The sequence below is a fragment of the Doryrhamphus excisus genome, chromosome 9 (genome assembly GCF_030265055.1).
Source record: "Doryrhamphus excisus isolate RoL2022-K1 chromosome 9, RoL_Dexc_1.0, whole genome shotgun sequence".
Lineage (NCBI taxonomy): Eukaryota > Metazoa > Chordata > Actinopteri > Syngnathiformes > Syngnathidae > Doryrhamphus > Doryrhamphus excisus.
In genome coordinates this window covers 20,307,368-20,322,060 of record NC_080474.1, presented here as the reverse complement: position 1 = coordinate 20,322,060, position 14,693 = coordinate 20,307,368, and the positions used below count along the sequence as shown (strand labels likewise).

Sequence of the window (14,693 nt, the reverse complement as noted above, 5' to 3'; positions counted from 1 at the left end):
AATCAAATCAACTTTATCTCACGAATTTTGCCATCAATGAAAACTATTATTATTAGTATGAATTTTGTTTTTTGCTCTTTTTTTTGCTATTTTACAAAAAATATCTTAAAAAATTCGTTTTTTGTGTGGCCTCTTATTAGTCATAAAAATGCATATTTAAGCACACGGTACATATTTTTGTACCGGTACTTTTACAATCAGTAACTGTTAAATTTGTTCACTTCCTGCTTTCCTAATATAGTTTTTTTTTAATATTATTTTTGTCACATACCAAAGTACGAGGTGATATGAACTCTAAGCTCAAACAATATTATTTTTGTTCATAATGTTGTGACATTTTTTCTCGTAATATTTTGACTTTATACTTGTAAAATCACGGCCATTTCTGTTGTAACTACAACTTTCTTCTTGTTGATTTTCTCGCAATGCTATATTTTTGTTATTTTTCTGCAACCTAATTTTTCAAAAATGTTACAATTGTTCACTTCCTGCTTTCCTAATATAGTTTAAGTTTATTTTATTGTTTTATTTTTTTTATATTATTTTTGTCACTTACCAAAGTACGAGGTGATATGAACTCTAAGCTCAAACAATATTATTTTTGTTCATAATGTTGTGACATTTTTTCTCGTAATATTTTGACTTTATACTTGTAAAATCACGGCCATTTCTGTTGTAACTACAACTTTCTTCTTGTTGATTTTCTCGCAATGCTATATTTTTGTTATTTTTCTGCAACCTAATTTTTCAAAAATGTTACATTTGTTCACTTCCTGCTTTCCTAATATAGTTTAATTTTTTTATTGTTTTATTTTTTTTAGATTATTTTTGTCACGTATCAAAGTACGAGGTTTTCCTCATAATGTTGTGACATTTTTTCTCGTGATATTTTGACTTTATACTTGTAAAATCACGGCCATTTCTGTTGAAACTACAACATTTTTCTGCAACCTAATTTTCCAAAAAATTTCACTTTTGTTCACTTCCTGCTTTCCTAATATAGTTGAAGGTTTTTTTTATAGCTCCTATTGCAACAAACATATGGTATATCTTTTTATGAGCCGTCTTTGTCCCAAGTAAGGCCCCCGTTGTCGGTCGTGTCCCCAAAGGTTAAAGGCTCCTTCATCCCATTTTCTAATTGTGTTTCCGTGTGCAGATAGCTGAGCAGCTTCCCTGGATTTCGCTGCCAACTCCGCTTAGTTTAGCCTGAAGATGGAAACACTGGAGTCCGAGCTGACATGCCCAATTTGTCTGGAGCTCTTTGAGGACCCGCTTCTCTTGCCTTGCGCTCACAGCCTTTGTTCCAACTGCGCCCACCGCATCCTGGTGTCGCACTGCACCCCCAGCGAGCCCATCCAGTCCATCCGCGCCTTCCAGTGCCCGACCTGTCGCTATGTCATCAACCTCAGCCAGAGAGGCCTAGAGGGACTCAAGCGCAACGTCACCCTGCAGAACATCATTGACCGCTACCAGAAGGCCTCCCTGAGCGGACCCAACTCGCCCAACCAGACCCGGCGGGAACGAGCCGCCCCCGACACCAGCGCCATGACGCAGCTCGGCGACAGGGTGCAGTGTCAGTTTTGCGAGCAGGAGCCGCCGCAGGACGCCGTGAAGACCTGCGTCACTTGCGAGGTGTCCTACTGCGACGAGTGCCTGAAAGCCACCCACCCCAACAAGAAGCCCTTCACGGGCCACCGCCTCATCGAGCCCCTGCTGGACTCCCACTTACGAGGGGTCATGTGTGTGGAGCACGAGGACGAGAAGGTCAACATGTACTGCGTGACGGACGAGCAGTTGATCTGCGCCTTGTGCAAACTGGTGGGACGACACAGGGACCACCAGGTCGCCGCCCTGGGGGATCGCTACGACAAACTCAAGGTGAGGAAAGAAATGTTTTTCGCCACTTTTTTCATTTAGCCCAAACACGGGATCATATCACACACTTAAATCAGCGCTGCAGTATCGGACCACGCCATTGGTTGTTACATTTGCTATTTTATTTTATTATACTACGACCACCAAATCCCTTATTGTGTTGATATTATGGCTTTTCCATGCAAAATATATTACTAATTATAATTACTAATTATAGTTACTAATTATAGTTACTAATTATAGTTACTAATTATAGTTACTAATGGTAATAATGATAATAATGATAATAATTGTCATTATTATAATAATTATAAGAATTATAATAATTATAATAATTATAATAATTAATAATACATATTATATAATTTTTATGGTGTGTTAAAATGTGAGTTTATGAGTGTTAAAATGACAAAATGTAATGTTTTCAAAACAAAATAAAATATTGTGTGGTTGTCATTTAAAAGGGGCTTCTATGAGAACCATTTTCATAGTAATATTTTCATTTTTTTCATATATTTTCATTTCATCTTCACAAATATAATTTTTATATATTATATAAATATAAATATATATTATACAAATATATAAATAAATATATTAAATAAATAAATGATATATTATATCATTCTAAATTAAATTATGGGATGTTATGAGGGAAAAAATATTAATTATGGTGCATTCAAGGTAATTTACAACGTTTCGTGTTCTCAAAATAAAATATTGTTGTATATTATATTGTTATAATATTGTTATATAACAATATTGTTATATAATATGTTTATGGTAAAATTGTTTTGTTATAGAAATTTCAAGGTACAGGATGGAAAATTATTTCTTTTTTTTAAGAACCATTTTCATAGTAATATTTTCATTTATTTATTTTCATATATTTTCATTTCATCTACACAAATATAATTTTTTCATATATTTACAGAGTCATTGTTATTGTGTTTACTTGGCCCATATACTGTAGTAAGGTAAACAAGGTAAACTAATCAATGTTCACGGGTAAAATATATCATTCTGAAGTAAATTATGGGATGTTATGAAGGAAAAAATATGATTTATGGTGCTTTAACAATATGTGGTGCTGAACTTTTTGGACCATTATTTGCTGTTTTGCTACATCTCATTAAAACATGCATGTGGACGTATAAGGTAACGGCCAGTGAATGCACCGTATGTTTATAATACCACTCCAGAGTGAGCACTGCTGTGCTCAAATTGTCCGACAATCGGCAAAAGTCGGCAAATGGGAAACATTCCACATGTTGACACGAGATAAAATTCCAGGGCAGTTCAGCGACCTGTCAGCGCCCACATAGGAAGGAAGGGAGCGTGGCCACAGTGAAGGTGTGGGACCTGAAAAAGAACCCTTCTTTCCGCTCACCAGGATGAAATGATTTTAGGAAAGGAGAATGTCCATGTCAGGCGGCTGTTTAAACAAAAACGAGCGCTTGTATTAGCGGGAGGCAGCATAGGAAGAGGAAACGTGTCTGTCATATTTTTATTTTTACTGCTTTTTAAAGTTTATTTTAGTTTTAGTTTATTTTAGTTTATTTTTATTTTAGTTCATTTTTATTTTAGTTTATATTAATTTTAGTTTATTTTAGTTTATTTCAGTTATTTTAGGGTTAGGGTTAGAGTTAGGTTAGTTTATTTTAATTTTAGTTTATTTTAATTTTAGTTTATTTAAAATTAGTTTATTTTAGTTTCAGTTTATTTTAGTTATAGTTTATTTTAGTATATTTTAGTTTATTTTAGTTTATTTTAGTTTATTTTAGCTTTAGTTTATTTTAGGGTTAGGGTTAGAGTTAGGTTAGTTTATTTTAATTTTAGTTTATTTTAGTTATAGTTTATTTTAATTTATTTTAGTTTTAGTTTATTTTAGTTTATTTTAGTTTTATTTTAGTTTATTTTAGTTTATTTTAGTTTTAGTTTATTTTAGTTTATTTTAGTTTCATTTTAGGGTTAGGGTTAGGTTAGTTTATTTTAATTTTACTTTATTTTAAATTTAGTTTATTTTAGTTTTAATTTATTTCAGTTTTAGTTTATTTTAGTTATATTTTAGTTTATTTTAGTTTTAATTTATTTCAGTTTTAGTTTATTTTAGTTTTAGTTTATTTTAGTTTATTTTAGTTTCATTTTAGGGTTAGGGTTAGGTTAGTTTATTTTAATTTTACTTTATTTTAAATTTAGTTTATTTCAGTTTTAATTTATTTCAGTTTTAGTTTATTTTAGTTTTATTTTAGTTTATTTTAGTTTTAATTTATTTCAGTTTTAGTTTATTTTAGTTTTAGTTTATTTTAGTTTTATTTTAGTTTCATTTGAGTTTATTTTTTAGTTCATTTTATTTAGGTCCAATCATCACTGTGATAGATATTGTTATTTTCCGCATTCATATATTCACATTCACCTTTTTACCTGCAGCTCAACATTTCTTCTGCCTCTTCGTTGTTATGAATAAATCATATGTGTTGAGTCGGGTAATATATTGTGGGCTATTTTGGTTGACACTCACCTGCAGCCATCTTATGAAGTCAAAGAGTGGATGTGGGCTTTGCTTCCAGTCATTATTCACTTCATTCTCTTCAACGTTAGCTGCCTCTGAGCAATCTAATGTGAAGAAATACGCATTTTGCTTTTTATGATGATAATAAAGCTCATTTATGATTAATGCTGTCACATTGGCCATGCAGTCATCCACTAAGTAGTCATGGCACTTTTGAAAATGGTCACTATTATGCCGGTTTTGTTGAATTTATTTACATTGTATTCATATACAGCCATGCAACGGTTATTATTGTTATGTATTGTTGTTATTGTATTGATTTCATATAACTCTGTCTACTAATAAAATCCCGTGCTTTGTTTTCAAGCAGCACCTTTTTCCCGCTTGAGTCTTACTGTACAGTACATCGCTCCATTTAATTTTATGTAATGACACATAATAAATCTTTAATTCGGCAGCAATAATGTTTCATAATGGAGGAGTCATTATGGCCCCCAATTACAGCGAGAGATTAAGTTGGAGACATAAGCCTTTGATCGGAGTTGCTGATTAACACGGCCAGGGTTTGGTTAGACAGATGCTGGGCTAAGCTTCACGGCCTCAGCAGGCGGCATGATGGGATCTTTGGCACGCGGGGCGGGGGGGGGACGAGTGGAGGCCGCCGACCGTCCAGCAGCCAAATGTACTCGTTCCTGCCCACCGACACTCCCGCTCACTTAACAACGCTCCAACGTTTATTTGATTCAGAGCTTATTACGGTGGGGGAAGTGTGGAATTAAATATTCTTTTTCATCTTTTTTTTTGGGGGGGGGGGGATTTTTGTGTTGTTTTTCAGCACGCTCTGGAAACCAACCTCAGCAATCTCATCAAGAGGACCAGCGAGTTGGAATCTCTCATGGGAAAACTCATCCAAACGTGCCAACACGTGGAGGTGATTACATCAGATTACAATTGAATGCATCACATAATCAGTTCCCAGTTCCACATGTCCAAAAGGAGTAGGAAGAAGCAAATCTTATTAAATCCTACCCCTCCGTCTGGTACTTTTACAATCAGTAACTATTACATTTGTTCACTTCCTGCTTTCCTAATATAGTTTAAGTTTTTTTTTTTGTTTTATTTTTTTTATATTATTTTTGTCACGTACCAAAGTACGAGGTGATACGAACTCTAAGCTCAAACAATATTATTTTTCCTCATAATGTTGTGACATTTTTTCTCGTAATATTTTGACTTTATACTTGTAAAATCACGGCCGTTTCTGTTGTAACTACAACTTTCTTCTTGTTGATTTTCTCGCAATGCTATATTTTTCTGCAACCTAATTTTCCAAAAATGTTGCATTTGTTCACTTCCTGCTTTCCTAATATAGTTTAATTTTTTTTTTATTGTTTTATTTTTTTTATATTATTTTTGTCACTTACCAAAGTACGAGGTGATATGAACTCTAAGCTCAAACAATATTATTTTTCCTCATAATGTTGCGACATTTTTTCTCGTAATATTTTGACTTTATACTTGTAAAATCACGGCCATTTCTGTGGTAACTACAACATTTTTCTGCAACCTAATTTTCCAAAAATGTTCACTTTTGTTCACTTCCTGCTTTCCTAATATAGTTGAAGGTTTTTTTTATAGCTCCTATTGCAATTTAATTTAATTTAATTTAATTTTATATAATTTAATTTAATTTAATTTAATTTAATTTAATTTAATTTAATTTAATTTAATTTTATTTTATTTTATTTTATTTTATTTTATTTTATTTTATTTTATTTTATTTTATTTTATTTTATTTTATTTTATTTTATTTTATTTTATTTTATTTTATTTTATTTTATTTTATTATTGTAAATAATATATATATATATATATATATATATATATATAAGTTAATTCATTGGTCAGTTTGTTACTTAGTCTGTGATTAAGTCTGTCTGTTATTCAATCAGTCGATTGGTTAGTCGGTCAGCTAGCTGGCGAGTTAGCTTGTCAGTCAGTCGGCTTGCTAGCTGCTAGCCTGCTTAGTCATTAGGTTAGTTGTTTGTCATTCAGTTTGTTAGTTGAATCGTTTGTCTGTTTGCTACTCAGTCAGTTTGATGGTTAGCTGGTCAGTTAATTGGCCGATTAATTAGTTATTTAGTTCAGTTAGCCAATCAGTGAGTTTGCGGGTTAATTAGTTGACAAGTCAGTCAGTTCGATATACAGTTATTTATTTTGAGTTTCAGTTTTTTTCCCGTGTTAATCAGTTAGTCGTTCAATTAGATTAATAGTCAATACGTTATTTAGTTAATTTGTTTGCCATTTTTCTCTTTATTGATTCGTTCATTCGTGAATAGTCAGTTAGTCCCGATGACATTTTTTTGCGCTTCTTTAGACAGCAAACTTGTCGAGACTGAATCACCAGTCCAAATATTTCACTCCATTTGGACTCCAATTACTCCCAGACGCCATTAATCAACAATCCATTCCACTCCACAGTTGAGAGAATTCTTAACTCACCTCCAAAGCAATGTTCTTTAAGCGAAAACCCGATCAAGATAAACTCTCTTGTGTTTGCTTGAGCCTTCCCCTGCGGAATGAGCTGGAAATTGAATTGCATAATTTGCAGTCCGAGCTAGTCAAGCCTCCTGTGTGGGATTTGTATAGGCTAAACTCCGTTTGACTTTACTACACTCCATTACTGTTGATTATCTCCACTCGTCTCGCCATGTCTAGATAAACGCATCCAGGCAGGAAAACAAGCTGCTGGAAGAGTGTGACGTCCTGATCAATATCATACAGCAGAGACGGCAAATCATCGGTACCAAGATAAAGGAGGGAAAGGTATAGTTTGCCATCTTTTATTATCAAGATAACCTTGCAGCCCCCCCAACCCCCCCCCCCCCCCCCCAGGCAAGATGAGATGCTGGAACTCAGCATCAGATTGTTCCTGTGACAATGTCCTTTTTTATATTCATTTCGACTTCAGTCCGTTCCCTTTTATCCATCCAGACTATTCGCCTGAGGAAGTTAGCGCAACAAATCGGCAGCTGCAAGCAGTGCATCGAGAGGTCGTCCTCGCTCATCACTCAGGCTGACCACGCCCTCAAAGAGGCGGATCATACTCGCTTCCTTCAGTCGGCCAAAAGCGTCTGTGAACGGTGAGAAGACGCCCACACCACCCGTTAAGAAAAGTTTAGTGATGAAAGCGATTAAAATGTCTAAATGTGCACCTTTGTTTACTGACTGCAGCGTCTCCATGGCAACGGCGTCCTCTCAGATCTTGCTACCGGAAATTAACCTGAATGACACTTTTGATACATTTGCTCTGGACTTCACACGGGAGAAGAAAATGTTAGAGAGTTTAGATTATCTCACAGGTGAGTCTTTTTTTTTTTTAATTCTTCACTTAATCGAGCTTTAAATTAGCAGTTGCATCAGATACCAAAAATATTTTACCCATCTTCAATTTTCATGAATTGATGACATAACTGCTTTCATTATAGTTCATTCATTCATTCATTTTCTACCGCTTACCCTCATGAGAGTCGCGGAGGGTGCTGGAGCCTATCCCAGCTGTCTTCGGGCGAGAGGCGGGGTACACCCTGGACTGGTGGCCAGCCAATCACAGGGCACATATAGACAAACAACCATTCACACTCACATTCATACCTATGGACAATTTGGAGTGGCTAATTAACCTAGCATGTTTTTTTGGAATGTGGGAGGAAACCGGAGTACCCCAAGAAAACCCACGCATGCACGGGGAGAACATGTAAACTCCACACAGAGATGGCCCGAGGGTGGGATTGAACTCGGGCCTCCTAGCTGTGAGGCCTGCTCGAAAACCACTCTGTCCGCAGTGCAGCCCAAAATGTAAGGTTAAGATAATAATAATAGCAAAATAGCATTGTTAGCATTGTTACCGTTGGAACAATGTCCAAAAATGTGGGAGGAAACCGGAGTACCCCAAGAAAACCCATGCATGCACGGGGAGAACATGCAAACTCCACACAAAGATGGCCCGAGGGTGGGATTGAACTCGGGTCTCCTAGCTGTGAGGCCTGCTCGAAAACCACTCTGTCCGCAGTGCAGCCCAAAATGTAAGGTTAAGATAGTAATAATAGCAAAATAGCAAAATAGCATTGTTAGCATTGTTAGCATTGTTAGCATTGTTAGCACTGTTACGGTTGGAACAATGTCCAAAAATGTGGGAGGAAACCATAGTACCCGGAGAAAACCCACGCATGCACGGGGAGAACATGCAAACTCCACACAAAGATGGCCGAGGGTGGAATTGAACTCGGGTCTCCTAGCTGTGAGGCCTGCTCGAAAACCACTCTCTCCGCCGTGCAGCCCAAAATGTAAGGTTAAGATAGCAATAATAGCATTGTTAGCATTGTTAGCATTGTTAGCATTGTTAGCATTGTTAGCATTGTTAGCATTGTTAGCATTGTTATGGTTGGAACAATGTCCAAAAATGTGGGAGGAAACCGGAGTACCCCGGAGAAAACACACGCATGCACGGGGAGAACATGCACACTCACTAAGATGGCCCGAGGGTGGGATTGAACTCGGGTCTCCTAGCTGTGAGGCCTGCTCGAAAACCAGTCTGTCCGCCGTGCAGCCCAAAATGTAAGGTTAAGATAGCAATAATAGCAAAATAGCATTGTTAGCATTGTTAGCATTGTTAGCATTGTTAGCATTGCTATGGTTGGAACAATGTCCAAAAATGTGGGAGGAAACCGGAGTACCAGGAGAAAACCCATGCATGCACGGGGAGAACATACAAACATCTACAGAGTGGAATTGAACTCGGGTCTCCTAGATGTGTGGCCTGCGCACTTGTAACCACTTGTCCACCGTGCAGCCCCTGTGATTATAGTAGAGGTGCTTATTTACCTACGTTTGAGGCATTAATTGGAAGCAAGCAATAATTTCAGAAAGAGTTATTTCCAAAATGTGGAAATCATTAATAATGATGTGGACTGCATGAAAAAGTGGAGGAGGCCGCACGGTGGTTAAAATGTTGGCCACAGAGTCTGGAGATCGGGTCGGAATCTCCACCTGGGCATGTCTGTGTGTAGTTTGCATGTTCTCCCCGTGTCTGCATGGGTTTGCTCCGGGTACTCGGGTTTCATCTCATATGTGCCCAGCGATTGGGTCCAGGGTCGAGGGTGTACCCTGCCTCTTGCCCGAAGTCAGCTGGGATGGGCTCCAGCATGCTCCCATGGCCCTAGTAAGGATAAGCGGTATAGAAAATGGATGGATGGATAATGTAGTTTCTGTAGTTGTTTTGTAGTTTCAGGTTGTTCAGGTTCCTCCCAAACTCCCAAACCTTTAGTAAAGGTTGAAAAATGGGTCATAAATATAAAATGAATATTCATGGTTTGTGTTTATTTATTTTGTTTATGGGATTGCAGCTGCATCGGAATTACACGTGGTGGATGTTAAAAAAAAAAACAAACACCACAAAAGACGTGATGCTAATAAGCACCGCTAATCCCTGTGACTAATTGTTTGACAGCTCATCTTTGATGCTAATCTCTGAACAACATTTGTTTTCTTTTCTTCTTTCTTGCCCGGCTCCAGCTCCAAATCCACCGGTAATCCGGGAGGAATTATGCACGGCTTCATACGACACCATCACAGTTCACTGGACGTCAGATGATGAGTTCTCCGTCGTGTCCTATGAACTTCAGTACGCCATCTTCACCAGTCACTGCAACGTTGTCAGTAAGTCTGTTCTTGTTATTCCTGTCGCTATGACAGAATATTATTTTTATTGATATTTTTCTGTTGGGGAGCGTACACAGAAAATACACCTATGAGACACAGTGGAAGCATTTTGCATAAACCAGGAAGTAACCTGATAACTAAAACACAGACAGATAAACAACCAAAATATCTCACTTCACATGTTTTGCACTTTTGGAAAAGTCAAACCGGAATACCCGGAGAAAACCCACGGGGAGAACATGCAAACTCCACACAGAGATGCCCAAGCGGAGAATCGAACCCACGTTTTCCCGACATCCTGACTGTGTGGCCTACATGCTAACCACCCGTTTTTTTTACAGTGTACAACACTCATTGAAATACCTGGGGAAATCATTCACTCATTCATCTTCGCGGGGGTGCTGGAGCCTATCCCAGCTGTCTTTGGGGGCGAGAGGCGGGGTACACCCTGGACTGGTGGCCAGCCAATCACAGGGCACATATAGACAAACAACCATTCACACTCACATTCATACCTATGGACAATTTGGAGTCGCTATATAATATGGCTTTGGAACCATGGGTTAAATAATAACTTTATAATTATAATTATTATATTATATATAATAATTATTATAATTATATAATAATTATAAATAATAATATATAATAATATATATTTTATATATTATATATAATATAATTATAATATTTTTTTATATATTATTATATATTATATAAAATAATTATTATAATTATATAATAATTATAAATAATAATAAATTTAAATTTAAATTAATACATTTTAATAAGTTAAATTTAAAGTTTAAATTTGGTTTAAATTTAAATTTCTTACCGCTTATCCTCACAAGGGTCGCAGGGGTGCTGGAGCCTATCCCAGCTGTCTAGGGGTGAGAGGCGGGGTACACCCTGGACTGGTAGCCAGCCAATCACAGGGCACATATAGACAAACAACCATTCACACTCACATTCATACCTATGGACAATTTGGAGTCGCTAATTAACCTAGCATGTTTTTGGAATGTGGGAGGAAACCGGAGTACCCGGAGAAAACCCACGCATGCACGGTGAGAACATGCAAACTCCACACAGAGATAACCGAGGGTGGAATTGAACCGTGGTCTCCTAGCTGTGAGGTCTGCACGCTAACCACTAGACTACCGTGCCGCCTACCTGGGGAAATAAAACACAAAAAAAGCAAAAACAATTACGCTGCCTTAACCAGATGCCAAATATGATTCTTTGCTATCTAAACAGCCACTAACAAGACGACTATTTCACCAAGATGTACTGCTTTTTTCTTGTCAGAGTGCACGCCGCCGCTTGCGTAAACTGACTCTGACCACAAACATCTTTTCACTCGGTGAATTATCTCTCTTTGGTTCTCCCACCCGTGTCTTTCTTTATGAGCACAATTCCGAAAGTCGGTTTGGCTTGGCTTCTGTCTCTGTTGCGTCCGTGTTCTCAGGACCCCCTGCTGAAGGTTTGATCAATAAATCTTCTCTTATTTCTTTGATTCCTGCATTTGGCTCCACCGGCCTTCACTAAAAGAAGCAGCGGGAGACCAATGGAGTATTTATTTGGGAAAATGTGACAGGAATCTTAAGTCGGAGCTGGACATGTATATTACGGTGGGTGATGTGTGTTTCTGCCCTGCAGGTTTGTGTAACTCGGCTGACAGCTGGATGATTGTGCCTAACATCAAACAAAACCACTACACAGTCCACGGACTCCAGTGCGGCACCAAGTACGTCTTCATTGTTAAAGCCATCAACCAGGCTGGAACCCGTAGCAGCGAACCAGGGAAACTCAAGACCAACAGTACGTCCAGTACGCCAGTAGACACAATCGCGGTATTTCTCGTTAAGCTAATTACTGCTTTGGTTTAAGGTCAACCATTCAAACTGGATCCAAGGTCGGCTCACCGGAAGTTAAGAGTGTCTCATGATAACCTGACGGTGGAGAGGGACGAAACGTCGTCCAAAAAGAGCCACAGTCAAGACCGATTTAGCAGCCACAGCAGCTACGGCGTCATGGGGAACGTTTATATTGACAGCGGACGCCATTACTGGGAGGCTCTGATAGGAGGAAGCACATGGTGATTCACTCTATTTTCCTTCTTTCCTTTTTCGGAACAAAGCTTTCCAGTGCTCATTTCACTGAAGCCACGACTATAGGGGGGTTACATAAACTCCTCAGCCAACAAGGTGTCAAATCTGGTATGAAAGATTGCTGGTGTCTGTGAGCGACAGTAAGAAAGGCTCTGACTTGCTTGGAGAAAAGTCGAAATGTGTCACCTGTTTGTTTGCATGTATAAATCTCTAGACCAGGGGTCCCCAAACTTTTTCCAGTGAGGGCCACATGACTTTTCCCTCCTCTGAAGGGGGGCCAGGGTCAGGGTCGTTTGTTTGTTTATGTTCTATGACTGGGGCAAAAGTGTGGTTGTAGTCACGTCGCTCACAATAGGTTACCATTTCCAGTTCTATGACAGAAAAATGTACATGCTTTATTGTTCAAGGGGCCGGGTCAAATGTGGAAGTGGGCCGTGTCCGGCCCCCGGGCCTTAGTTTGGGGACCACTGCTCTAGACCGTGAATATATACGATGTTTGCTAAATACAAGGATGAAGAGTCTTGAACCTCATACTTCGGTACAGGACAAAAAATAAAAGAAAAATTAAAAAAATTAAAAAATATATAAAAAAAATATTAAAAATATAAAAAATTAAACTATATTAGGAAAGCAGGAAGTGAACAAATGTAACAGTTACTGATTGTAACTGAAATATTGAACAAAGCAAAATTTGTTCTCCATCAGAAATCACTCCACACTCTTCATTGCTCTCTGGTTCTACCATAAATATGGGCTAATAACTATAAAAGCAATCTTCACTCGCTAAATGTACCGCAAAAAAGGCCAGTAAGGATAATTCATAATGCCGCCTACCGCAAACATACTAACTCCTTATTTGTAAAATCACAAATACTTCAACTTGCTGATATAGTTCATCTTCAAACAGCTAAAATAATGCATAAGGCTAAAAATAAGCAATTAGCTAAAAATGTCATCCAATACTTCTCTACAAGAGAGGAGAAATATGATCTCAGGGACTATGCTAGGACTACGTTAAAAAGCCATAGCATTTCAGTATGTGGAATCAAACTATGGATTGGATGCTTATATCACCTCGTACTTCGGTTTGTGACAAAAATTTATTTTAATTTAATTTAGGAAAGCAGGAAGTGAACAAATGTAACAGTTAGTGATTGTAGAAGTACCAGATGGAGGGGTAGGATTTAATAAGCTTTGCTTCTTCCTACTCCTTTTGGACATGTGGAACTGGGAACTGATTATGGGATGCATTCAATTGTAATCTGATGCATGTTCAAATGAAATCAAACCATAACCATAACCAGTATGGAAAATTGAAATCGGCTTACATGCCATACAGTTAATAAAACATTAACAACATTGTCTTTTCTCCCTTGTGTCTTGGAGGTTTGCCGTGGGTATCGCCTACAAATCGGCACCAAAACACGAATGGGTGGGCAGAAACGCCGCCTCCTGGGTCCTGTCCCGCTGTAACAACTCATGGGTGGCTCGTCACAACAACAAGGAGACGCCCATCGAACCCTCACCGCACCTGCGGCGTCTCGGCGTGCTGTTGGACTACGACTCCGGCTTCCTGTCTTTCTACGACGCCGTGGGCTCTCAGCACTTGTACACGTTCGACATCGCCTTCGCGCAACCCGTCTGCCCCGTGTTCAACGTGTGGAACCGATGCGTAACCATCCTCACTGGACTTCCCATCCCGGATCACCTGGAGGGGACAGAGTCCAGCAACTGACAGGACCGACTCGGATGTTTTTCGGCACAGAATACGACTGATGCAAATCTTTTGCTGAATTGAACTTACAATTAGCATTTCCTTATAGCATTTTACTTTGCACATGTGCTGTATGTACATGATACTGCTGGGTCATTTACTGTTACTGTCAAGTTGCAGCGATGCAGCTTACATTTTGAATTCCTACAACAAATATTTTAAATAGACTGCATTGTACATTTCATTTCTTCATTTCTATCCATGTAATGTAAAAAAAATATTTTTGTGTCACTGTTCTGTTTCTGGAGGGCTTTGCGATAAATGTATATTTTTAATATGTCTTTGCAAACTTTTTAGCACTTTGAGAAGACACAAGGAGTGTCACAATAAAATGCATTCTGAAGCCACTTGAACAAGATAATGCATTTTTCATTCATGGAATGGGATGGAACGAGATTACAACGAGATTACAACGAGAGTACAACGAGATTGGAGAGCTTCTCCTTTCAGTGCAGTAGTCAAGTTAAAAAAAAGTATATAAAAGTAGAGTAAAAAAGACAATTTAACAAGAGCATATGCAGGAGCAGACATATTGCAGATACAGTAAAGTCTCGTTATATTGATATCGGTTATAACGAAGTACTGCTTATTACGATACTATTTTCATTTCCCGGCAAATTTCTAGTCTTTTATGATATAATTAGTTCCGTTAGTACGATACCCGGTTATTATGATAATCCGGTTACTACGATGCCCTTTT

The 14,693-nt window shown here is 37.9% G+C and overlaps 1 protein-coding gene across 3 annotated transcripts in view; it reads left to right on the top strand.

Moving 5' to 3' along the window:
* The window catches only part of mid1 (midline 1), a 47,885-nt gene extending 33,531 nt beyond the window's left edge, over positions 1-14,354 (top strand). For all 3 annotated transcript variants that reach the window (XM_058082270.1, XM_058082269.1, XM_058082268.1), the window contains exons 2-10: positions 1,157-1,878; positions 5,223-5,318; positions 7,106-7,213; positions 7,382-7,530; positions 7,622-7,749; positions 9,962-10,105; positions 11,768-11,929; positions 11,999-12,206; positions 13,606-14,354. In XM_058082270.1, the coding sequence (XP_057938253.1) occupies positions 1,213-1,878; positions 5,223-5,318; positions 7,106-7,213; positions 7,382-7,530; positions 7,622-7,749; positions 9,962-10,105; positions 11,768-11,929; positions 11,999-12,206; positions 13,606-13,954 (2,010 nt within the window). In that variant the 5' untranslated portion in view covers positions 1,157-1,212 and the 3' untranslated portion in view covers positions 13,955-14,354. The remainder of the gene's footprint in view (positions 1-1,156; positions 1,879-5,222; positions 5,319-7,105; positions 7,214-7,381; positions 7,531-7,621; positions 7,750-9,961; positions 10,106-11,767; positions 11,930-11,998; positions 12,207-13,605) is intronic.
* The last annotated feature ends 339 nt before the right edge of the window (positions 14,355-14,693 follow it).